General features: G+C 35.4%; 1 protein-coding gene across 4 annotated transcripts in view; it reads left to right on the forward strand.

The window, feature by feature from the left end:
- Positions 1-27,070, forward strand: part of ohgt (E3 ubiquitin ligase component cereblon) — a 75,325-nt gene that overhangs the window by 21,333 nt on the left and 26,922 nt on the right. For all 4 annotated transcript variants that reach the window (XM_069837235.1, XM_069837238.1, XM_069837236.1 and 1 more), the window contains exons 3-4: positions 10,094-10,296; positions 26,219-26,362. In XM_069837235.1, coding sequence (XP_069693336.1) covers positions 10,094-10,296; positions 26,219-26,362 — 347 coding nt within the window. The remainder of the gene's footprint in view (positions 1-10,093; positions 10,297-26,218; positions 26,363-27,070) is intronic.

A 27,070-nucleotide genomic window follows, 5' to 3' on the forward strand; every position in this document is an offset into this window, starting at 1 on the left:
ACGAGTTCCTCAACAGGATCGTCACGGGCGATGAGACTTGGATTTCGCACTTCACCCCAGAAACCAAGCAGCAGTCAATGCATTGGCGGCATAGTGGATCTCCGATCAGGATGAAATTCAAACAGACGCTGTCGGTACGGAAAGTGATGTGCACGGTGTTCTGGGACAGGAAGGACATTCTGCTCATTGACTTCCTTCTAAGAGGTGAAACAGTGAATGCTGACCGTTACTGTGAAACACTGCGAAAATTGCGACGTGCCATTCAAAACAAGAGGCGTGGAATGCTTACTACAGGTGTTGTGCTCCTCCATGACAATGCTCGGCCACATATGGCTCGGCGCACAGCAGCTGTTTTGACGGAATTTGGCTGGGAGTTGTTTGATCACCCACCCTACAGTCCTGATCTTGCTCCCAGCGATTTTCACGTTTTCTTGCACCTCAAGAAATTCCTGAGCGTTTTGGCAATGACGAAGAGCTGAAGACGTCTGTCACATGCTGGTTCCATTCACAGGCGGGAGAGTTCGACAGAGGGATACAAAAGTTGATCCCACGATACGACAAGTGTGTCAATTCTGATGGTGGCTATGTTGAAAAATAGCTGAAACATTGCTGTACCTGTTGCCAATAAATGTTTTCCTGAAAGTGTGTGTTCTTTTTTTTTTAATAGGGAAACTTACTTTCTGGATGCGCCTCGTATAACACTCACTCAACAGTGATAGGGGCAAGGAAATTACTTCACAAATTCTTGAATCACGTATGCCTCACTTGGGTCTGTGACCTTCATGGCACAAGACGAAGTAAAAGAGCTGATGAGTTAGCCAAAGCACCTGCCTCCAGTAGTAAAACTTTCTATCCCTTGTTGAAATTAAGGAACAAATAAAGCAACAGATTCTTCAAAATTGGAACAACAGATGGACGACAAGAAAAACTGGATCACTAATGAGACACCTACTTTCCAATAATCTACGACCAACTCAAATGCCATCACCTGACACCTACATACTTATGAACTTAGTTTGAAAGATTCAACATCCAAGCAGACATCGACCATACATGTTCCTGCTGTGAAGACTTCAGGGTGGGAAACACCTTCTGTATGACTGCCCCAATTTGAAATCGAGAGACATGATCTATTAATCAATTTTCTGGACTACAATGTCGACTACAGTACTGTTATGTAAAGTGTTTCAGAAAGTTTGCTGCTACAGAGAATTTATAAATTTATTGCAATATATCTTTGAAAGACTGTAAAGAAATCACTCGCCATTACTTAAAGTGGGTTTTTTTTAGTTAATATTTAATAATAATAATAATAATAATAATAATAATAATAATATAATAAACATACGATTATCATTTCTTAAGTCATGGCATCTATATTCATCATCATTGGCCTGACAACCTATTGAGGGTCCTAGCCTTCCTCAGAAGTTTACTCCAGTCTTCTCTGCTTCTAGCCTTAACTGTCCACATTCGTGTTGCAATAATTTTTGTATCCTCAGTTACATTATCCTCCAATCTATTCCTAGGTCTACCCCAGGATCTACTTCCTCCTGGGTTAGGTATGAAGGCTCTTTTTGCAGGTCACGAGTCCTCCATTCTTATAAGGTGTCCTGCCCACTGTAAACCACCAATTTTTATAAATGGTATGATATCTGGTTCCTTATACAGATCGTATAGTTCTTTGTTATATCTGATTCTCCAGTTATTGTTTACTTTAAAAGGTCCATATATTGCTCTAAGAATCTTTCTTTAAAAAATATTGAGTCTTCTAATATCCTGTTTGTTCATAACTCATGTTTCCGATGCATATGTCAGCACTGATCTGAGTAAAGTTTTATAAATTCTGACTTCACTTTGAATAGTTAGGAATTTGGATTCAATATGTTTTAAGAGTCCATAGTAACATCTATTTGTTATTGAAATCCTTCTCTTAATTTCATTACTGGTATCGTTATTATGATTTATCAAGGAACTGAGATAAGTAAAGTGTTTTACGCATTCAAATCTATAATTCCCGATTACTAGATGGTGTACCATATTATTTTGTTTTCGGCTGGAAATCATATGTTTTGTCTTATTTTCGTTGATTTTTAAACCCATTTTCTCAGCTGCTGGGCAACTATATTATATCAGTCAATAAAGCTGGAGGAATAGAAATTCACTATTTGCGATTGAATGTCACTGGAATGTGCTTCCTAACACTGGTATCAAATTGGGTCCAAGTATAGGAGGCAATGGGTAAGGGAAATTGAAAAATGCGTAAATAGAAATCATTGTTTTATTATGCACAAAAGGAAAGAAAGTACATTACTCATAGCTAACGCCCTTCAAAATAATTCCCCAAGGCTTTCTCACATCTTTGCCAATGATGATGCAGGCGTTGAATACGATTGACTGTGTGTGATTCGTTTATGTGTACCACCTCTTGTCGAAACGCTGTTAAGATGTCCTCCTGTTTGCAAACTGCTTCCCACGCAGTGGCTTCTTCAGTTGTGGAATGAGATCGAAGTCACATGTACTGAGATCAGGCTAGTAGGGAGGATGTTCCAAGATCTCTCACCCCCACCGCTGCAAAAAGTTCCTGACAGGAGCTGCAGTGTGGGCTGTTACGTTATCATGGAGAATTATGGCATTGTCCAGCGGTGCTGGAAGTGTCCTCTGAATTGTATGAAGTCCACGTCCAACGTCGATTATATGCTGGGTACCTTTGGGTGTTTCATCTCGGCCTTATTTCTCCGCCATTATCGTCCTCATTATCATCAATATTGAAAGCAACAAAATTACCATGTCTACAGTCCATTTCCCTAGTAAAGTCTGGTAGCTATCAGATGTCTCAAACAATTGTTTTGGACAGGTATAAAAAGAAGGCTTATTTTGCTCCATTCCTGACTTATCAAGTATGTATTAATTTCTTCAATTGACAACATTTGTTCTAGGTGTTTTGTATTGAAATGTTTGAACATGTTTTAGACATTAGCTAAAATGTGATGATATTAGAAAATTAAGGTGAAGAATGGGTAGAATGGAGAAAAGTCCTCTCCAGCACCAGGATTCGAACCTGAGTTTTCAGCTCTATGTGCGGACACTTTATCCACTACCAGATTCTAGTTCTGATACCAGATTGAATCCTTCTCAGTTTAAGTTCTATCTCTTTGTTTCCCTTTGGTGGCCTACCCTCATGTGCTGTGTCACAGAATATGTGAAAGTGGCACAATGTCCAACATTATGTACATAGGTGCACTCATTACAATTGACTAAGTGACTGGGGTCTGACGGAACAAAGCGCTGTCTTGAATCATGAAGTGATTACTTATGCTTATCATATTGCAATGATGTACCGAAGTACATACAGTAGAACCTCTATTATCCATGGTAATGAAGGAGATGGACTTAACGGTTAATCGAAAAAATCGGATAATCCGTACCATAAAAGATTTTCTTAAATAAAGTGCATAATATTTAGATCTATAGTTTCGTAATTTCCTCCGTGGGTTGTGTTTAACATGCTAGTTAGTGGATCAGAAGTTCACTAATTTAAGTCTGGTCATCAATGACGGGTTGTAAGGGCTAAGGGAACTCCTTGTGATGGTTGTCTGCCGAAAGATAGGAGTAGAGGTCTCGTGTTGTAGATTTACACACTCGTACTTTATACAATTTACCTCCTTTTTTATTAAATCGCGCAGAGTTATAACGCCAATCTCATATTCTGATTCGATATGAGATTAAGTTTTTGCTTTCCCAAATCTCTCAATTATTTGCTCTTTTTTATACTTAGAACAACACGTTTTCTTTCCACACCCATGGAAGATATTTACATATGTTATACAGAACTTCCACTCCAACAGTAGAACAAGGACTGAATTGTACATGGATTTTGCAAGAAGTTCTTGGGGTCATTTCCTTGAAAGCAGGTAGTGACTATTTTAAAAGTTGGGAAAAACACACCCTCCAACAAGTAACTGTATAGGACTTCATATTTTGTCCTGTAAAAAGAGATAGAGAAATAGTCGGATAATCCGCCAATCGGTTAATAGGGTGATGGATAATCGGGGTTCTACTGTATGATATTTCCTTGCGGGAATTCTGCATTACCATGTGGTAGAGAATGGGTAGAATGGAGAAAAATTCTATCTGGCACTGGGACTCGAACCCAGGTTTTCAACTCTACGTGCTGATGCTTTATCCACTGAGCCACACTGCATTCTAGTTTCGATGCTGGATTGAATCCTTCTCAATTTTAGTTCTACCTCTGTTCTCCTTTGGTGGCCTACTCTCACAGAATGTAAACAGAGCTGTTGTACTAGTAACAGTGGCAGCTGGTACTGTGCATATACTTTGCACACCTATTTTGATATATAAGAGTACTTATTACTGTAATAACTTTATCATCCCCATCTTTCTCAGTAAAATGGTCCGTAAAATGTATACAGGGTTATTCACAACGAGTTACAGCTACTTACGGAGTATATTCCCAAAGACATTTTGAGCAAAAAATGTATAAACATGGCTCCTATTCTCAGTATTTTCAGAGCTACACTAATTTTAAGTTGTTAAATATCTTTTTTCTTCTGTTCTAAGGGTAAAAGAATGTTACAAATAGACAATGAAATATTCAGAAGTATAATTTCTTTAATTGGCTAGTATTCTGAAGCTAAAAGTGTGTTGTTAATTCCATAGTTGCTTTGTACAGAAATTTGTTTGAATTTTTAACTACAAAATTATATTTTTCTTACGCATTTATCACAGTAATTGTTATACACTCTTTAAGACTGTACATTACTTACTTACTGGCTTTTGAGGAACCCAGAGGTTCATTGCCGCCCTCACATAAGCACGCCATTGGTCCCTATCCTGAGCAAGATTAATCCAGTCCCTACCATCATATCCCACCTCCCTCAAATCCATTTTAATATTATCTTCCCATCTACGTCTCGGCTTCCCCAAAGGTTTTTTCCCCTCTGGCCTCCCAGCTAATACTCTATATGCATTTCTGGATTCGCCCATACATGCCACATGCCCTGCCCATCTCAAACGTCTGGATTTAATGTTCCTAATTATGTCAGGTGAAGGATACAATGCGTGCAGCTCTGCGTTGTGTAACTTTCTCCATTCTCCTGTAACTTCATCCCTCTTAGCCCCAAATATTTTCCTAAGAACCTTATTCTCAAAAACCCTCAATCTCTGTTCCTCTCTCAAAGTGAGAGTCCAAGTTTCACAGCCATACAGAACAACCGGCAGTATAAGTGTTTTATAAATTCTAACTTTCAGATTTTTTGACAGCAGACTAGATGACAAAAGCTTCTCAACCGAATAATAACTGGCATTTCCCATATTTATTCTGCGTTTAATTTCCTCCCGAGTGTCATTTACATTTGTTACTGTTGCTCCAAGATATTTGAATTTTTCCACCTCTTCGAAGGATAAAGCTCCAATGTATATAGTTCCATTTCGCACAATATTCTGATCACGAGACATAATCATATACTTAGTCTTTTCGGGATTTACTTCCAACCCTATCTCTTTACTTGCTTCAAGTAGAATTTCCGCGTTTTCCCTAATCGTTTGTGGATTTTCTCCTAACATATTCACGTCATCCGCATAGACAAGAAGCTGATGTAACCCGTTCAATTCCAAACCCTCTGTGTTATCCTGAACTTTCCTAATGGCATATTCTAGAGCAAAGTTAAAAAGTAAAGGTGATAGTGCATCTCCCTGCTTTAGCCCACAGTGAATTGGAAAAACATCAGATAGAAACTGGCCTATATGGACTCTGCTGTAAGTTTCACTAAGACACATTTTAATTAATTGAACTAGTTTCTTGGGAATACCAAATTCAATAAGAATATTATATAATAAGACTGTACATTAGGATGCAAAATTGAACTGTAAAGACTCAAGTTGCTAGAAGTCATGTGATCTGTAATGATTGTTGTGATAAGCGTATAAGAATAATGTAATGTTTAGTTAAAAATTGGAAAAAAAATTCTATACAAAGCAACTAAGGAATTAAGAATACATTTTTAGCTTCAGAATATTAGCCAGTTAAAGTATACTTCTGAATATTTCTTTCTCTATTTGTAACATTCTTTTATACTTAGAACTAAAGAAAAAAGGTATTAGTGTAACTCTGAAAATATTGAGAATAGGACACATTTTTTGCTCAGAATGTCTTCAGAAATAAGCACTATAAGTGGTGGTAACTCCACATGAATCACTCTGCATACATTTTATGGACCATTTTACTTACATGGGAAACTTTTCATTGCTCCCCTTCAGATGACAGCTTATTTTATTGCTCTGGGAGACCTGAATCAGAATATAAAATCAAAACATGCCGAAGTTGTGATTAAGAGGGCCTAAATAACGTTACAAGAATCATGAAAAAGTTATATGGACATGGAATGGCTTTGGAAAGACATTGAGTTAGCTCAATGGATAGCTTGTTAAGTTGTTAAATAGGGGACCCATGTTCAAATCGAGTATATATTTTGTAATTTTTTTCTTATAATGTTTTGTTTTCTTGTGTAATCCTTTTTGTTAGTTTTTTATTATTCCATTATTTGGATTCTAATGACAAAAAATCGGTATTAGTACTCTAAACCAATAAAATGAGAGTATTTCTTACTCATTTTCTTGTGAACAAAACAACTTAATTCCACAATGAATGACGGTGAAAGGTTCCATTACTGAACAAATGATCAAAACCACACATATTGTTGGAAATGCTACAATAGATAAATGCCAGTGTGTCACACTTTCAACATTTGTACTATTAATTATTATTAAGTGTAATAAGCTCTTATACAAGTACTCGGCAATAGTGTTGTCTCTTGGGGAACTCGAACACCTAATTTTTTTCCGAAATTAACATGCACTAGTTTGCAAAAGTCACGAGCTGTATATAACGAATTCATCTAGCCACCAAAATCGTCTCCAATTCAAGATCTAATGCATTGTGCGTAATAAACAAACTGAAAGATCAAGTAGATGCACAGCAAGAATCTTCTTGCCCGTTCAGCTAGAAGCATCTGGGGGATCTGTATATTTCTATCAGTATTCAGAAGTCTTGCCCTCTACACGTTTTTGTTTTTAAAAGAACAAAAAGTAAAAAGTCGCCGTGAATCGAATCCATAACTTCTACTTGAAAGGTGCGTCACTAACCGGTTGAGCTACACAAACGATGGTAATGATAAAATATTGTAATATGTCTATTGGCATGTAGTGACTTTTAACTAGGATTTACGCCCTTTAGAAGCAACTTCGGCATATTTTCAAGGTTGTTTCTTATTCTCGTTTTCATGAGTTTCGAAATGAGCTGTATTCCGTTAATATGTAAAAAGTCTGTGATGAAAAGTTTCCATTGTGAGAAAGACGAGGACGATGGTAAAGTTATTACGGTAAAAAGTACTCCTATATACCAAAATAGAAATGCAAAGTATATGCACAGTACCAGCCGCCACTGTTACTAGTACAACAGCACTGTTTACATTCACGATCCTGGGCATACCTTACGTTGAGTCAATGCAAGGGACATGAAGCAGTCAGGATGCTAGTAACCACCACCTCCGTATTTGTTCGCACCTTTTGAGCACGAGTTTGACAGGCATGGCCTAGAGTTTCTCGATAATAATTGAATGTAAGAGTTGAGACACAGGATTCAAACATTACCTACCTTGTTTCATAATCCAGTAAGCATTTACAACTGCTTTAGTGATAAATTAGCTATAATAATAATTTGTGTATATTATAAAAATTAAGTATCAAATTTGTTTAATATCTGTAAACTGTGTGTGTGCGTGCGCGTGTGTGTGTACGCGTGCGCTCTTTCACTTTGACATCATAACTTCTTAATAATATCGTAATTCAAACAAAAAAATAAATTATAGACCAAAATCTGAGGTAATCACCTACCTCAATGGACTCTTCTAGGGACATGGGACACCTCTGCCGAAACTGGGACGGTCCTGGATAATTCGGGATGTATTGTAGGCTTATTATTTGGCCCCAGTTGTATGTTTGCATCAAAATTTCTGATATATTTAGAAATAATGCATAAAGTCTCACAGTACATTTATTTGCCTTCACCTTATCCTTTTTCGCTGACATTAATAAGAATGGATATGAAATATTCCATATTTACGATGTAAATATGTTGTGAAAAATATGCCTGAGAAATCTCTGGTGCAACCCTAGTACAAGGCAAAGCATTTCACGAGAACTCCTTTTAAAATGACATAAACACTTTAAAGTGAATAGGTACTTATTTAAAAATTCATCATCTTATTTTCTTCAAACATTAGAATTTGCTCTAATTTCACAATTGATGTTACTTAAAAAAATTACATCGTTCAGCTGACCTGCACCAGTTGCATTACTCAGCTACAATCACAGAAATTCACTGTGACACAAACCCGTAACTCTGTTATCAACTTCTCACCGAATCTTGTTCTTCAACACCTGAGTATTATTCAGTCATAAGTTACAGTAGATGTTCCTCCTAGTGGTAATATAACTGTGAATGCAGAATGATATTCACAAATATTGGAGAATTTCCTTATTTCCACATTAGAAGAGCTACAGTACCAGCCAGAAAACCCGTGATTCAATAAGATAGGGCAGTTGCCTTTACAGCTCATTGCAAACTTTGCTCAGATTGTTCTTTGGGCTCATCATTTCTTGATATGGTGACATAGTGTTGTCTTTCCGACCACCCACTCTTCCAGCTCCAGATATTTTATCGGGGTATTTGAAAGAAAGACTATTCTCTTATAGACTGATCAGTAGACCCCGGAGAAAGTATTGCTTACAGGGAAATGTGCGATGTAGTATAGCTAATATTTATGAACAGAGGACTCTTGCACGCATCACTGTGCAGGTAGAACTTGTGGCGGGGTAGCTTGGTACAACGCAGTCAAAAGCAGTCGACACGTGTCTTCAGAATACCTAGACCAAAAGTACGCAAGTTAGAAGCACTAAGGAAATATGTTCCTCAATATGGAGAAAATGTGTTTTCCATCCATGGTAATGAACTGTTTTGTATGACAATTTTGAATCTGTGAAGAACGTGATTCAGTCATTTCCTTCAAGTGATGCCGCAGCAATCAAGGTTTCTCAAAAACTCTTTAATAATACAGACATTGAACATGATCTAAAGTATATTACGTCAACTTTTGGGTTTTTGCCAGCTGCTATTGAAGCTTTAGAAGAATCTAGTGCAGAACTCTTGACTCAAATACACTTGGTAACAAATATTATTAGTAACTTGAATCGCGTTGAAAATGATGTTGGGAAACGTGTATCTGCAAAGATGAAAACAATGTTGGACGCAAATGATGGAGACCAGACCCTTAGTCAAGTTGCTAATGTTCTGTCAAATAAAATGTTCTTCTAGTAGTGTTAATATAAGCTGTAGTGATATAAAATATTTTTAATATGCTCCGGTTATATCTGCAGATGTGGAGCGTACATTTTCTATATATAGAACATTGCTGTCAGATAACAGAAAGGGATTTTCTTTCAGAAATTTGAAAATGATATCGGTAGTTCATTGCAACCTTTTAATATGTAAATAAAATTATTACCAGTATGTCAAGTGCAATGAAATATTTAGATCTCTTAATGAGAATAAATTAGAATTGCACTTTGTAAGCTTCATAGCTAATCACTGGAAACTAGTCAAAATTACGTACAAATAATGAGACTTTCATGTATTACTTCATTTCTCATGAACCAAACTGTACTACTGACAGCGTCACGCTGTCTATCGTTATTTACCCCATCCCTCTCAAAGCAGGTATGCTATGTTGCATACTAAGCTGATAGCAATACTTTTCCCGGGGCCTACTGATCAGTATCCGGGTGTTGGACAAGATTTGATGTGAAGTTAGCGACATTGATCCAGAGTTACAGGTTGTGTTATGGCGAAGTTTTGTGAGTGACTGCAGTGGTGTTTTGCAACTGGGGGAGCATAAATGAAGGATGTAGTTTTTAAAAGTTCTTTGCTTAAAATGTCACACATTATACAAATTTTCTTAGATCAGCCATAATTCAATGGAAAGACTAATGTCTATATATATATATTTTTTTTCAGTATCTGGGTGACAACCTAGAGGAGGTGAGAGGGCGAAATTACCTTGATGATGGATCATACCAGATTCTGCCATTGTTGCCTCAACCTGGCTTAGTTTTAGTTCCTGGACAAACATTGCCACTAATGGTATTCTACGCTCCAACAATGAGCATGTTGCGGAATATAATATCGACAAGTGGCACTTTTGGTGTTGTTTGTGTGAGGTAAGATTTCATTATCAAATTCTGCACATATCTGTCCAAAGAAATAGAACTGCTGTTGCCCAAACAAACACAACTGCTGTATTAGTCCTCTGTTTTGTTCATCATATCCTATTTCTAAGTCAGAAATGATGTTTGACATGTTTTTTTTTTTTAATGATTATTGCATTGCTATGATGTAAATGGCCCTCTCATTCTCAAAGATACAATAAGACAGGCATGTCAAGCGCGGGAATTTCTAGCCTTTAAACGAGGTGTAACAGTGACGTAGAATCTCATTTAAGTGTATGCTTGCATTCCATTCTGTAAGCAGAAGGTCATTAGACTCCCTGTCAAAGGCTACAATATGCCCACACTTTACATCACTGCAGTAAGATGTTAGTTTGTGTCACATCCAGAAACACATTTTTGCAGTTTCCATAAAGAAAAAAAAAATTTATTTGCTGCAGAATGTAAGGTGCGGACAGAAACTGCCGCAAAATACGTGGATTCATTAAGGATCTGTCAATAAGTAATTTGATGATAGGAAGATACGTTCTCAGAATGATGGTTATTTAGATAAATAAAAAAATTATATTATCAGATGGAGTAAAGTTCGAAATAAAAATAAAACTGCAGTGAAAAACACTTGAGCCTGTAATACGATCGCCAAATAAATCTCCAGATACGTAAACTGCAATTTTGCTATCTGAAAGATAAATATTATGTTCTGTACTACCAACGGATTTTAACTGCAGGATTGTTATCCGTAAGATATAGTAACATTTTTATTATGTTGACAATGAAGCTACTGAAAATACTATAGTGAATTTGATTGCGTTGGTGTACATTTCCTTGCGTATTTCATGTTAATGTTTCGTGTTTGTATGGTGCTATTTATTTTGAGGTTTTATTCTAAGCATTATTGTTATAATATGGAAGTTGAAGCCAAGAAAAGAACAGAAAATTGCACATATGACGAAACTTTTCATGGAAGCAAAAGGTAAGGTTGTAAAGGTTATGTTTCTTTTCAAATAATAATAATTTGTACCATATTATAGAATTTGGTTTTAATTACAGTGTGATCGAAAAGTCTCTCCACAACTCCATTAGTTCTAATAATCCTATAGAAAGTTGGCACTTTCCCATTAATTCCAGTTTGACAACCTTACATCCCCAGTCCATTATATGCTTAGCGGCTAGTGCATGCTGCCACTTGAATTCTCTGCCTAGTGGATTCTCAGCTACACAAACACTGCAGAGAGGCTTCTCGATCGCACTATAGTTAGTAGGCCTAATCAGGATGGATGCGGATCATAAAAGTGCGTTTGTCTTAATAATCATTGTCATAATCATTTTGTTTTATTTATGTGTAATTGTACATCAAATGTAGGTGACATTTATATTTGTTAGAAATAGTGCATGTTACTTCACTGATATAAGCTTCAAATCTTGTACTTGCTATTTGGGAAAAGGAAATTGTACCAGAACAATGGAAGGAGTCCACAATTGTGCCTATTTTTAAGAAGGGGGACAAGACTAATTGTAGGAACTTTCGAGGATTATCACTTTTGTTGACGTCGTACAAAACTTTGTCCAATATTCTTTTGAGAAGATTAACTCCATATGTAGATGAAATTATTGGGGATCATGAGTGTGGTTTTAGGCATAATAGATCGACTATTGATCAGATTTTTTTGTATTCGACAGATATTGGAGAAAAAATGGTTGAGAAGCTTTTGTCATCTAGTCTGTTGTCAAAAAATCTGAAAGTTAGAATTTATAAAACAGTTATATTACCGGTTGTTCTGTATGGTTGTGAAACTTGGAATCTTACTTTGCGAGAGAAACAGAGATTAAGGGTGTTTGAGAATAAGATTCTTAGGAACATATTTGGGGCTAAAAGGGATGAAGTTACAAGAAAATGGAGAAAGTTAGACAATGCAGAACTGCATGCAGTGTATTCTTCACCTGACATAATTAGGAACATTAAATCCAAATGTTTGAGATGGGCAGGGCATGTAGCACGTATGGGCGAATCCAGAAATGCATATAGAGTGTTAGTTGGGAGGCCGGAGGGAAAAAGACCTTTGGGGAGGCCGAGACGTAGATGGGAGGATAATATTAAAATGTATTTGAGGGAGGTGGGCTATGATGATAGAAATTGGATTAATCTTGCACAGGATAGGGACCGATGGCGGGCTTATGTGAGGGTGGCAATTAACCTGCGGGTTCCTTAAAAGCCATTTGTAAGTAAGGAAGTAAGTAAATGATAGAGGAAGTTCTACATCTGAATTTATTTTCAAATCACTAAAGCAATATTCACATTCATATTTACTGTCTGAAATAGCCGATATCGTGACAGAATATTTCAGTGCTCCTTTTGTTGGTGAGAGGGTTTCATGTGAATACGATCATACAACAGATACCTCTACCAAATCCCGAGCAAGTAAGTCCAATTTTCTTTCTTACAGGGTACAAAGTGAGTCTGTTCGGTGTTGCTTGTGAGCCATTAAACATAGTCATTCTATTATATGTGATACCTGAAAAGGTAAAAATACAGATGTATCCCTGTTACTTTAACTAGGCCTACTTGAATTTTTTTTACTAGATGAAGAAAATTTTGAGTTCCATGCAGACAACTGTGTGGGTCAAAATAAAATAGCGCTGTAGTGAGAGGTACAACACGTGGCAAATGATGACAAACAAAAATAAGAGCTGCAGAATTTCCTTAGTTCCTATAGAACATGAGAAGTTCCAACCTGATTTTTATTTTGGATGCTTTAAAATTTTATTTAACAAGAATGCATGTTCTGCCATTGATGATGTTATGGATGTGGCAAGAAAAATCTGTCCATCTACCAGTTATTCCATTGTCCCTACAGCATTTGGAACAGAAACAGTTTTTTACAATTCATTTTAATATATCAATATGCCTGGTAAATTATTAATAAGTATTTAATGAATTTCAATCTCAAGGCATATAAACTTGCAAATGTTTATTTGCTATTTAATAACAATATATGAACGTTTTCGCCGTTTAGGGCATCTTCAGATATAACAAAACATATTATCTGGACCTATAATAGTATATTATGCAAATAACAAGGAAAATAGAGAACAATATATGTGATACATGAAATTCATGAGCTTTATGTAGATATAACATGATACAGGATGAATATTGAGATAATCTTTGAATTTGAACTTAGACTGGACGAATGTTTTATTTTATACATATAGCTCATGTTACAATTAATATACAATGTTTAAAATTTGTCAATGATGTTAATTTTAAAATTTACAATGATGATAATAAAATATTTAAAGTAATCATGGCTGAAAGTTGTCGTAAGTTACAAGATAGTATGCATAGTTAATGTTCGTGTGTTTTGTAATTATTTCACTTAGAGAGGCCGTTGGCATTTGAATGAATGTTGTTTGACGTTGATGACTACTTTACATTAACATTGACTAATTTAATCACTGTATATCAATTGTAAAGTAGTCATCAACGTCAAACAACATTCATTCAAATGCCAACGGCCTCTCTAAGTGAAATAATTACAAAACACATGAACATTAACTACGCATACTATCTTGTAACTTACGACAACTTTCAGCCATGATTACTTTAAATATTTTATTATCATCATTGTAAATTTTAAAATTAACATCATTGACAAATTTTAAACATTGTATATTAATTGTAACATGAGCTATATGTATAAAATAAAACATTCGTCCAGTCTAAGTTCAAATTCAAAGATTATCTCAATATTCATCCTGTATCATGTTATATCTACATAAAGCTCATGAATTTCATGTATCACATATATTGTTCTCTATTTTCCTTGTTATTTGCATAATATACTATAATAGGTTCAGATATTATGTTTTGTTATATCTGAAGATGCCCTAAACGGCGAAAACGTTCATATATTGTTATTAAATAGCAAATAAACATTTGCAAGTTTATATGCCTTAAGATTGAAATTCAATAAATACTTATTAATAAGAAACAGTTTTTGTTTCAATTTACAAATGGCAGAATAAACTACAGGCAAGAGTGAGAAATATGTCTAATTTGACACAAATGCACTGTTTTGAATTCAGAAAGGATTGTCCCAATATGATGTGCATTAAAAATTCATTAATTCAGAAGAAGTAATATACAGCATTATTAATAATGACTAGCCCTATGACTTCAGAGAGCCTACTGAAATTATTAGAGCTGCAGAACTTTGAACTGACAAATGTACTTCTTCGAAAAAAAAATATGGTATTCCGCACCATCTGTGGCTACTGTAGGAGTTAGAACATCGGGATCAGATAGTAAAGGGACATACAATGTGCCCAAAATGCAGACTTGAGCAGAAATAACATGACTAGGCTATGGGTTGAGTTATATAGATAATTCACTACACCAGTACTTTTGATAGAGGTCTCGAAATGGAAGAACTTAAACTGTGCATTTATGATTTCAAATATTCATTATATATTTTATTTGTGAAGAAAAAATATTAGTAAATATGAAAAAATTGTGAACAGCGTAACTTCCAAGTAGAGTAGTAGTTATTTGCATTCAAACGTAACAGATCTATTAAGGGCTGTACTGTAGAATTGACTTTTTTACATAATAAAAGTTCTTGTTGATTTTAGACTTCTAAAATGCATTGGAACCAGATTCATCTATTCCTACTACTTCAAATACTTATCAAGAAATACTAAAGCACCGTTAACTCAATACCAGCCAAGTGCTCCCCTTTCATGTGCATATACACATTTGGTATACAAATTATTAAATATTAAGCAGAGAAAATGTTATAACATTATTTTGAAAAGCATTATACTTTCAATTCTTTTTCTTTTCACTTATTTATCTATTTATTTTTTTCATTTATTTATTTAATTATATATATATATATATATATATATTCATTCATTTACTTATTTATGTATTAATCCATTTATTAATTTATTAATTAATTTTTATTTATTTAATTATGTAGTTAGTTATTTAGTTTTTTATTTATTTATTGTTATTTATTTAATTTTTTTTTCGGCTGAATGAGGTTAGTGTGTGTTGGTAAATGAGAGCCAGAAGAAGAGATGATGAGCTTTACAGATGAAGAAAAAACTAGATTCTTACAAATGGTTATAAAAATTTAATTTAACATTGTATTCGATTATAGTCCTATTATTTATTTTTTATTTACAGTACCAATCAGATGTTTGTAGTGGAACTGGATGTGCCAACAATATCTCCAGGTAAATTTATTTATAAATACTACAAAAATTTCTTTCACAGTCTATGTATGATGGTAACTTTTTCAATCTGAAATAACTATAAAATATTGATACATTTTCAGCCAACATGTTCAAAATAAAAACTGATACACACACAGAGACCATATGAAATCTGCAGCAAGCAGTAGATAAATAAGATGTAAAAGTTAAATAATTATCAAGTTAAAACATAAATTGTACATAATGAAATGGTCATAAGAAATGGATATCATAAAATCTAAACATCTTTGCATTATAATATTACATGGGATTTGAGTGGGGATTTAAAATTTCTGTGTAAAAATGAAAAGTACGCTAAACTGAAGTCCTTTATTATGAAATTTTGCTGTAATAGGTTTGTACTCAGATTGTCACATTATGTCAAGTTGTAATTCAACTTTTCTGTGAGGATTTTCACTTTGAAACTTGTGAACTTAAAAATATCATTTCATAAAATAAAATAGGAACTGACTGCAGTTGCAGTTTATTTACAATACAACTTTCCTTTTATTTTTTATATTGGAGCTTCAATTTCTCATTGCTAAAAATACAATACAGTTACAACTGCTGACTTTGAAGTGTCCACACATTTATAATAAAACATCTTCTTTTTCCACAATTACAATAAATACTGTAATCCTTCTGCATCAGTGAACTATAAGTTTAATGTAGATTTAATTATATTTGAGATGTCAGAAATACATGAACTTCAATAGTATTACAATAATTCCTATAAAATATATTAGACTAGACGCTAGTTCGGAAGGCGGCCGGCTGCTAGCGTTTGCGTCGAGAGAGAGACAGATAGTGAGAGAAAGGCAATGTACAGCATTGCCACATCGTACTTCACGCGTGCGCGCAATACAAGTAGCTGAGGAGAGAATTTCAATTTTAAAAAGACAATAATGACCTTAGCCGTTGATTACTGCAAGCATGACAAACCTTTTATCAGAACATTATCAAATCTTATGTTCTATTAATAATGTTTATACCAAGTTTTATGATTTTTATGTGCGGTATATTATTATTATTATTATTATTATTATTATTATTATTATTATTATTATTATTATTATGTTATCACACAGTTTTAATTCGAAATGTATACGGTGTATTACTAGAAAAAAAAATGATACACTATTTAAGTTGAAATTGTATTTAGGTCTATTTCTAGGCGCAAATAATTTTAGCTAGTTAAAGACCCTAAAACAATAACTACGAGTACCATGTTATATTGTCACATTTCGGTCACATTTAATATAAATTAGGATTTAATGAATATTCAGTACCTGGTTTTAATTGAAGTCGCTGATTCCCTCATCAGTCCCGTCAGATTTTTCAGAGTCGGATTCTCGAAGGTACATATCTAATACTGTACGTCGCAGCACACTTTTATTAAAATCATCTAATTCAGAGACTGTTTTTTCACGACGAGGATGTTTTCCAGGGGAACGAAACGTGGCAGTTCCGCTCACATTAAAAGATTTGTTTCCTTCACTAACAATTCTTTGCACGGTTCGCAAACCCATACCACATGCTTCTGCAGTCGTCTCCTGTGGGTTGGCAACGTTGCGGCCAGCACCATGATGCCCGGCAGAGTTCTGCTCGTTAATGTTTTTAAAATAATTATACACCTTAAACACTATTTCCCGCGCCTGCCTGTACAGTACTTGTCTTTTTATAGCATCTCCTTCCATTTATTTATCTTATACATACACAGTATATGTTAGTTTTACTTATTCGATGTTTTGAAACACTCACACGTGAGCAAAGTAACTCGAGAAGCACTTGTTACTGACTGATTCTGATTGGTTCTCCTGTTCAAGCTTGTGACGTCACATGCCATACAGGCTATGGCGCATCCGCCTTCCGAATTGCCGTCTAGCCTAGTTGAAAGTTGGATGCTCATAATGTACTAAAGAATGATTAGAAATAAAAGTAAGTCATGCCATCATGTTTGGAAAGAGATGGGATTTGGCATATCAAAATCAACATTTGCGGTTTTTACATTACATTTTTTTCCTCTTTAATAGATGCCCATTAGAAGGATGTGTTCAATTAGTGACAGAAACTACATTTGTGGTTCACAGAGCAAACTTGTGTAGCCACCCTACAGTAGGAACTGTTAAATAAACAATTTGCCCAGAGGAAGAAGAGAAAGTGTCTATGACATAGAAATAAGAAAAAAAAATTTGAAATAAAAAAAGAGAGCACAACTTTTAATCTTAAAATTAGACATTAAAATTAAAAGAAATACTAAAAAATCTGGCTAAATGATATTAACATCTTAAGCAGTAATTTACTAATCCAATATAGTAGCATCATTATCATTAACAACAAAGATACCTTTGTCTCCATAGCTTTGATGATTAAATTCTTGGAATTCCTCTGTTTCAGGTCCTGATTTCAAGGCAGGTCAGAGTAAGAAGATGAGGAGTCTTCTCGTAAAAGTCTAAATGCAACAATTTTATTCTAAAAGTATTAGTGTGATTGTGTTCATTTTCTATAAATGGGCCTTATAGACAAAGTTAGTCCGGCCTGTAGTTTTCTAAACTAAAATTGTTCTGAGTTTTATGTACTTCCATTTGTATTTGTGTTGTGTTTAATTATAGTTATTATGTACTCTTATGTATTATATAAGTATTAGTTTGTAAATCATATCATATGTATATATTTGTAATGATCTAGTGGATGCAATAAATGATTATTATTATTGTGCCTCCTGTGAAATGTGTTACTATACGAGGCCTGTCTAAAAAGTATCCGACCTTTAGCCAGAAAAAATATTTCAAATACCTGACGGGGTTGGGACCCTAATCCCCTTCAAAGTAGGCCCCTTGTGCTTGCACACACTTAGCCCACCGATCCTTCCACTGCCGGAAACATCTCTGGAAGTCTTCTTTTGGAATGGTGTTCAGCTCCGTCGTCGCGTTATGCATTATCTCTTCTCTACTCTCAAAACGGGATTCTTTCAGTGGTGTCTTCAATTTTGGAAACAACCAGAAGTCGCAAGGAGCCAGGTCTGGAGAGTAGGGAGGTTGGAGAACGGTTGTAATTCCATGTTTGGCCAAGAAAGTGTGGATCAATTGGGATGAATGTGCGGGGGCGTTGTCGTGATGCAAGTGCCAGTTGTTCGCCGTCCACATGTCTGGTCTTTTGCGCCGAACTGCATCACGGAGTCGCCGGAGAACATCGTGATAGTACTCCTTTGTCACCGTTTGTCCTTCCGGTGCGTATTCGTGATGCACAATTCCACGGACATCAAAGAAAACAGTCAGCATCACCTTGATTTTGCTTCGCACCTGCCGTGCTTTCTTCGGCCTTGGAGACTCGGGATGCTTCCATTGCGACGACTGTCTTTTTGTTTCTGGGTCGTACCCGTACACCCATGACTCATCTCTAGTTATCACGGTGTTCAGAAACCCAGGATCAGTGTTGGCAGTGTCCAGAAGGTCCTGTGCAACGTCATGACGGAGGTCTTTTTGTTCCGGGGACAACAACTTGGGCACGAATTTCGCAGCCACTCGGTTCATGTTCAAATCATCACGCAAAATTGCATGTGCAGAATCTTTACTCACGCCAACCTCTTCGGCAATCTCCCGCATGGTCAAACGACGATCTGCCATCACCAAATTTCGCACCCTCTCAACAACAGCTGCACACCGAGCAGTTTGGGGCCTGCCACAACACTGCTCACTCTCCGCTAATGTGCGGCCATCTTTGAATCGGTTGAACCACCCCTTAATTTGTGTTACACCCCTCGCATCTTCCCCAAACACCTGCTGAATCTTACGAATTGTTTGACTTCGAGAATCACCAAGCTTTTGACAAAATTTGATGCAGTATCTTTGCTCAATTCGTTCAGTCATCTTGCGAGAAAACTAAATCCGACAAACACTTAGAACAGCACCTTACTTGGCCACCACCAGCCAGTGACTGGCACAAGCGAATGCGGTGAAAAAATTCAAGCATGCGCATTACGGTTCCTCCTTCCACCGTGCGCAGTGGCGCCGCCTTAGAATCACTACTTTGCGCGGGAAAATTTAAGGTCGGATACTTTTTAGACATGCCTCGTATTTTGTTTATACAAAATAAATAAATTTCAAATTGAATTGCAGCTATAGTGTATCTTTGTTGTTTTAATACACATGCAGTGTGTCATTATGATTATTGTTCCTCCTGAGAAATGTTGTTTTATCATATTTTGTGTATGAAAAATAAATTTGAATTGCAGCTACAGTGCATCTTTATTGTTTTAAGTACACATGCAGATTAACTGGTCATAATTTTTTAAATGTATTTATCAGGTCTTTATGTTTACATGACAGGTTTCAGTTATCCTAGACCTTTAAGGGATCACTGCGAGGGATCCAAGCAATAAAATATATTTAAAAAGTAACAATAAGGATATATTTGCATACATGAATCACTAGACTTAGCATGAATTGAAGAGCTTCCTTGAAAAATGCAAATGTCAGTCCCAAAACTTTCAGAAAATAAAGAGAAACTGTCACGTTGAAAATTCAATAAATTGTCTTAGTTTGTTAAATTAATAAAAGCACTAACAGACATATCTTAAGTCTTATTAGTGAAGTATATTAGGCATACTAGTCAGCAATATATACAATGGAAGGGAAAGAAACTGGCCACTCTACCCCATTATCTCCTGGCTTAGTTGTCTCGTGAGTGAACTGTATTGGTGTTCCAACCTATCTTCGGATAGTTGATTCAACAACAACTAGCAGGCACAAAATGAGACAGTTCTAGGAAAACTTTAATGAAGACCTATAATACGAGAGCGTATCGGAAAGTAATGCACAACCATTTTTTATGGAATACGATTTTGGTTAGGACGTTCAAAGTTGGCAGATAGTTTGAATCTTGCACTACAAACAGCAATGGCTTGATCAGGTGTCACCCTGACAGAATGAGTGGTAACTACTGAGTAAAAATGGCACATGTGCTAGCATCACCTACTTGTAAAGAGCAGCGAGGTGTAGTCTGTTTTTTGTGGACGAAACGTAAACATTCGAGTGAAATCCACATCGAAATGTTGGAGGTGTGGTGCTGATTGTCTGGACCATAGCAACATCTCCAGGTGGTGCAGATTCTTCAAAGAGGGCTTCCAACAAAGCATGTTCTGGCCAAACTGTGACTGCTGCAATACCACCCAATGTCAGAGGCATTGAGGTGGCAGTCGTCCACCCTACAGTCCAGACTTCGCACTGTCTGACTTTCACCTCTTCGTACCAATGAAATTCCTAGGAGGCCAACACTTTGGTTCAGATGAAGAAGTGAAATCAGTCGTGCTTATGTGGCTGTATGCCAAGAAAATGGCGTTTTATGAATGAGATTTATTGAATCAGGTGTTACGATTGGAGAAATGTGTTGAGAGACTTGGTTCTTATGTCGAAAAATAGGTAAAACCTATAGCTTTCTTGTGCATTATTTCATTTTTCTTATCTATTAAATATGTTGCTACAAAAAATTGTTGTGTTACTTTTCGATCCTCGTATGTATATAAAACTGTATTAAATACTATCCAGGAGTTTTCATAACAACATTAAAAAAAAAAAAGCAGAGAGAGAGAGAATCCCTAGAAAAAATACAAAATCAAGCCTTGCGTTTAATAACTAGTGCAATTAAAACTACACCCATTGAAGCATTACAAGCCATCACTTCAATTAAACCAAGTAGCAAGCGCAGTACTAGCTTGATTGACAACAGTTCTTGCTATAACTTTGTGAACATCATAAAAATCTCCTGCTGTTGTCGGTGTTCCTCCAGTGCCAGTAGTTATAATTGGTCCACTCGAGGTAGACCATTATTTCTGGAAAAATGTACAAATAATTAGATATGGTTACGCCTTTACCATATAAATTCATATTTGTATATATATTATGTACTGTTATTATTTATGTAAAAGTATTATTTAGAACTGATAATATGATAGCTTGTCATAAAATATTATGTTAGATCACCTTAATACAACAGAAAATCTGCATGAAGCAACATTATAACCTCACTTATGCTGTATTACAGATTACTATATTTCAGAATAATTATTATAGTGCAATCTACACAGAAATATTATTGCAATACTGATATAATTTATTATTAACCGTGTACTCACTGAAACTTTTGTTAGATATGTGTGCAGGAACATAAATTTAACACTTTTTGAAGGAATTAGAAGAATCAGTTGTAATTTGTAATCATGTGTGGCTACAATGCAAGTGTGCTGGCCTTCCATTCAGATGGTCCGAGTTCGATTTGTATTATATTCCAGTTGACATTGACTTCATCTAAACACGAAGTGTAGTAGGTTTCATTATTCAGAATTTCCTCAATAATTCCTAGTCATCTCATTCTTCAAGATTATTTGGACGCGGCCTAATTTTTTCCACTTTTCTGACATCAGAAGCATCCTCTCCAGAATTCGCCATTGGAATGTCTCAAAATTAAACTGGTACATCAAATCTTCAGCTATATGATGTGCAGCCATTTTGAACTCAACACATCTTTGAACCTCCAGATTGTACAGACTCAGAAACAAAATTCAGGTGGCCCAAATTTTGTTTCTGGGTCTGTACATAAACGGAAGTCGTACACATTTACAACCCAACTTCCGGATAAATATCCTATCTGCTGGATAAGTTTAAACCAGACATTTACACATGCCATTGCCTGGCAGGAAAAAGTTTTCTGTCCTCAAAGTCAATGTTAATCTCATATTAGAGCTGTGGTCCCATGATGTTCACAACAGTATACTCGACACTATTAAGTCTCGCAACTTAGCTGCTCTAGAATTTCATACTACTTATCGGAGGTCCTTTTTTTGACCCCCAGGAATATTTGTTGTTAATAATTAGGATATTTTGTAGCTTACTGAATTTTTATATACACTACAAGGAAATTGAAAGTTTTTATTGCACCTAGACTTACTCATTAGGTTTATCAATGAATTAATTAAATTAGTTTAATGGCAGATTATGTGTTTTTATTTTTTGAATTATCAGAGAACACATTCACTTTCCTTGAAATAAAGCACAAAAAATAAATTATTGCATAAGTGTTAATTATGTTTAGACAATTAATTAATGTAATCTCATCTGCTGCAGTAGAAGGAACAAGAAGCTAATTTTACAAATACAAATAATTACTCATGAACCTAAAACATTTTACCCATAGCCTACATGGCAGTTTACGCTATATTTGTTTCATTTGTTCACTTTTCAAAGTACATGTTCATTTTGCTTAAAACAAAACACTATCACTGCAAAACAATTCTAACTAGAAAATAAAGACGTGTTCTATATTTGGGGCCATCCACGAACCCAAGCAATAAACATGAAAAAGAAAATCAATATATATTTATGAAATAATTTTAATTGTAAAGGAAACCAAAATAACCAAGAATAGCATATCAGGTTACTGGAATGTTCCAGCGTATATGGATGTAGATGTTAACAATAAAAGATGTGGTGTTAGAAAAGACCCCAGCTAAGTGTCGAGGGTTAACTGACTGTTGTCACACCAGTTCTTTGTCTCATCATAAGAAATGCTATCAGCCTGGGTAGCGTAGTCAGTATAGTGCTGGCCGCCTGTGCTCGAGGTTGCGGGTTCAATCCCGGCCCAGTTCGATGGTATTTAAGTGTGTTTAAATGCGACAGATTCGTGTCAGTAGATTTACTGGCATGTAAAAGAACTCCTGCGGGACAAAATTCCAGCACACTGGTGATACTGATATAACCTCGGCAGTTGGGAGCATCGTTAAATAAACCGTAAATTTTTTTTTCAAGAAATGCGAAGGTTTGAAATCTGGAGATCTCAGCAGCCAAGGTATTGTTCCATATTCAGTGATCCACATTTCAGTGAAACAATCTATTGAATTATCCTCTATCTGTTACATGGTAATGAGGAATTTCTCCATTATTTTGAAACAGCATGTTACTCCTAATCATTGAAGAGAATTACTTCCAACAAAACAGGAGGGGACATGTCAAAGCAACTATTCTGTCTGTTGATGGTACCTGACCAGTTAGTGCCATGAAGCTTGTCACCCAATGTGATCTCCTGGATTGATTCCTAGTTTATTGGGCGCACAATGGGCTATTCATGCCTAGGTATTTTAGTAGAAGTTTATTCCATTACTGAGGAGGAGGAAGAAGAAAAAGAAGGGTTCCTGGAAACAGATATCTTCCTACGAATTTGGTTCATAGGATATTGATTCACACACATTGTTACTTCATATTCCCTCTCTTGCATTAACATGTTGAATTTTCATGGTCCTAAACATGAATCTTATGGGAATGTAATATCCTTTGTCAAGTTTACAGTGCTTTATCTGTCCAAAAATTTCACCCTATCAAGTGTATTGCATCGAACTCAATAACATCCTACAATAGTCCAAATCCCAAAGTCGATCTTTTGACACCAAGTGATGCACAGCACAGGGCTATAAGGATTCTTGAGCATTGAGTAATGATTATGGGCTGTATTCTGTCCCAGAGCATATGAAGATAAGGTTAGTTGTTCATAGACAGCTTAAAAGATAACCTTATTAACATTTCACTCCAATCATACTGATTTAAACTATCACTGACTACATTGTTACTTCTTTCTTTAGACATCATCCTGATAGTGCTGTATTTTCAAAATTGTCTCATAATAATCTCTTTCTATTATCTAATATTATTTGAAATATATTAACATTCTATGTATTTTAGCTTAATTCTGCTACACAGTTTATTTCAGTGTTTAATTAATAGTTCATAGTATTTTGTTGTTTAATTCGTAAATAATTCTTGTATACATGTAACTCTCATCTAAATCAAATTGTTGAATTCTTTGTAAGTTCATGCATATATATATATATATATATATATATATATATATATATATATATATATATATATACTTTTTGCTGGTTGAGTGGAAGAGAAGGCCTTACGGCCTTAACTCTGCCAGCTAAAATAAATCATTATTATTATATTGGCATGACTGACCCCAAGGCCATACACAAGCTGCCTTGGAACATAGTATGTAAGTTCTAGTACAGTGAAGTGCCATAAGTTCACATAGGCAGTGGGGGGGGGGGATGTCCTGCTTCTGGATTCACTGGTGCTTACTGCATATTTGAGTTACGTTCTTTTGCAACTAAGCATAAACCATAACAGTGCATTAATATAAAAATGCAAAAATTATTGAAGAATAAGGATATTTAAAAGGATGAAAAGAGAAGCAGTGAGAACACACATACTAATTTCTGAATATATCCATGACACTATGAAGGTTCTGGCAGTTAAGTGAAATTTATGTGCAATGACAGCACTTTTGTAAATGTTTAAGTCTTTCTTATATTTTTGGGAATATGATTAGGGCCTCCTCGGAGCACTTCCTCCTCTCTCTCTCTCTATTTTTTTATGTAAAAGTGGAACAAGATGCATGAGCAGTTCGTGTATCTCCAGATGACGTCATTGACCGCGACGTTTGAATAAACATCTGTTACAGCTACGATATTGTGTCCATCTCCGAGGAAAGGATGTCCTTATTACCGCAAATGTATGAAGAAATAAAAGCTTTTATAGGAAAAGTGAAATTGTGGGAGTCGCAAGTTTCAGTGGGTAACTGTTACCACTTTATTAATCTAAAATTGTTACCTAATTTGAATCAGGACCAGTATAACAAATATAATGAAGTACTGAAGGACTTGAGAAAAGAATTTGAGACCAGATTTAAGATTGTTTGTGAATTTCTAAGATGTTTTGGTTATTTTTAATTATTGAAAACATCACGAACTATATTATTTAACTATTATTGTAATTAATATATTAATACTGACGTATCATAAAAATACGTAGTTTAACAACCAACAAGTTTAATTGTAATTTTGTTATTATTTAATTGAATTTTATTTCATTAAATATAGTGTAAACTTAAAAAAAAAAAGAGAGATACCAAAAACCATTTACTAGAAATGAAGTATTGTTGTTGTTTATTCAACTGTCCGAAGACAGGTCTGAACCTCACAAGTGATACCAACAAGGCTCCACTTAAAGACAACTAGGCCAGAAGATAATGGGATAAGGTGGCCAGTTCCTTGTGCTTAAATAATTACGTAATATGTATGGTTCTTCATGCTTCGGATGTCTTATTTTTACTCATTGATATACCATTAGAAAATAAATTTATTATTATTATTATTATTATTATTATTATTATTATTATTATTATTATTGCAAACTACTTAAGAAATTTTATTCCTTCCGAAAATAACCGTCTATTGTGACAGTACAACTCAAAAGTGCAACTTTGTGGCATTTCTCCCGCGACAGTTACAACTTAGCTCGCTCATGCTTGTAATATGAATCAGCGATCAGCTATCTTCGGATATTGCGCTTATCTCTTCAGCTGACTACGCTATCTACATTTGCTCTCTGTAACAACTTTCATGCATTGACCTTGACATGCCTGGTCTAAGCATATAACAGATGTTTTTTTTTAATTATTTAAACATTGTAATTTTGTACTCCCCCGATTTTTGACAAAATTATAATGCAGTGGAGATATTTTTCTAAGATAAAATTTTGAGGTGGTTACTTCATTTTCATGTAAAAATGTAAAGATAAATTTTAATACAAGTATGTATTTTAAGGTACTTTGAGGCTTCAATCCCAAGAATGGCCCACATTGGAACGACAGCTGAGATATATGAATATCGTGATGAAGAAGAGCTTCGCATAAAAGCAAAAGGCAGACAGAGATTTAAAATAATAAATTCAATGCGTCAGCTTGATGGGTGAGTACTATTGGATTGTACAGACCCAGAAACAAAATTTGGGTCACCTGAATTTTCGAAGTTCCAGTTATAACATATTGCACATACTTGTTCCTTACTGAGCATGCACAGTATGTCATAACTGGAACTTTGAGAATTCAGGTGGCTCATATTTTGTTTCTGAGTCTGAATGTGCAAGAAAAATGATTGAATAAATGCGTTAAGATTTTGAAATGTTTTACTTACATTAATGATGTTTGTGTAAGTAATAAATTAATATAAATATTCTTCGAAAACTGGGATTTGTTTAATATAAAATGGTGGTGGTGGTGGTGACAGCAGCAGCAACAGTGATATTTGTAAAGTTCGTGTGGATTATTTTAAGGTCATAAAATTCTTGATTCATAATACAGTTTTATCCCGTGGCGCTACAGCCCGTGAAGGGCCTAGAGCGACCAACTGGCTGCTGGCCTCACGTCCACATGCCGAAGCAGAGATGGACGATCATCCAAACAGAATGGACATATCGTGTGGTTAGCATGATGATCCCCCCAGCCTTTATAGCTGGTATTCGCAACCAGATTTCGCTACCTATCGTAGCTCCCCAAGTGCATCACGATGCTGGGTGAGCACCAGTCCCATACACTGGCCGAAATTTCATGAGAAAATTTCTTCCCCCATGAGGACTCGAACCAGCGCGCATTCCGTAACGCGAGTCCTAGGCGGGAT

Source organism: Periplaneta americana, chromosome 10 (genome assembly GCF_040183065.1).
Source record: "Periplaneta americana isolate PAMFEO1 chromosome 10, P.americana_PAMFEO1_priV1, whole genome shotgun sequence".
In the NCBI taxonomy this organism is placed as follows: domain Eukaryota; kingdom Metazoa; phylum Arthropoda; class Insecta; order Blattodea; family Blattidae; genus Periplaneta; species Periplaneta americana.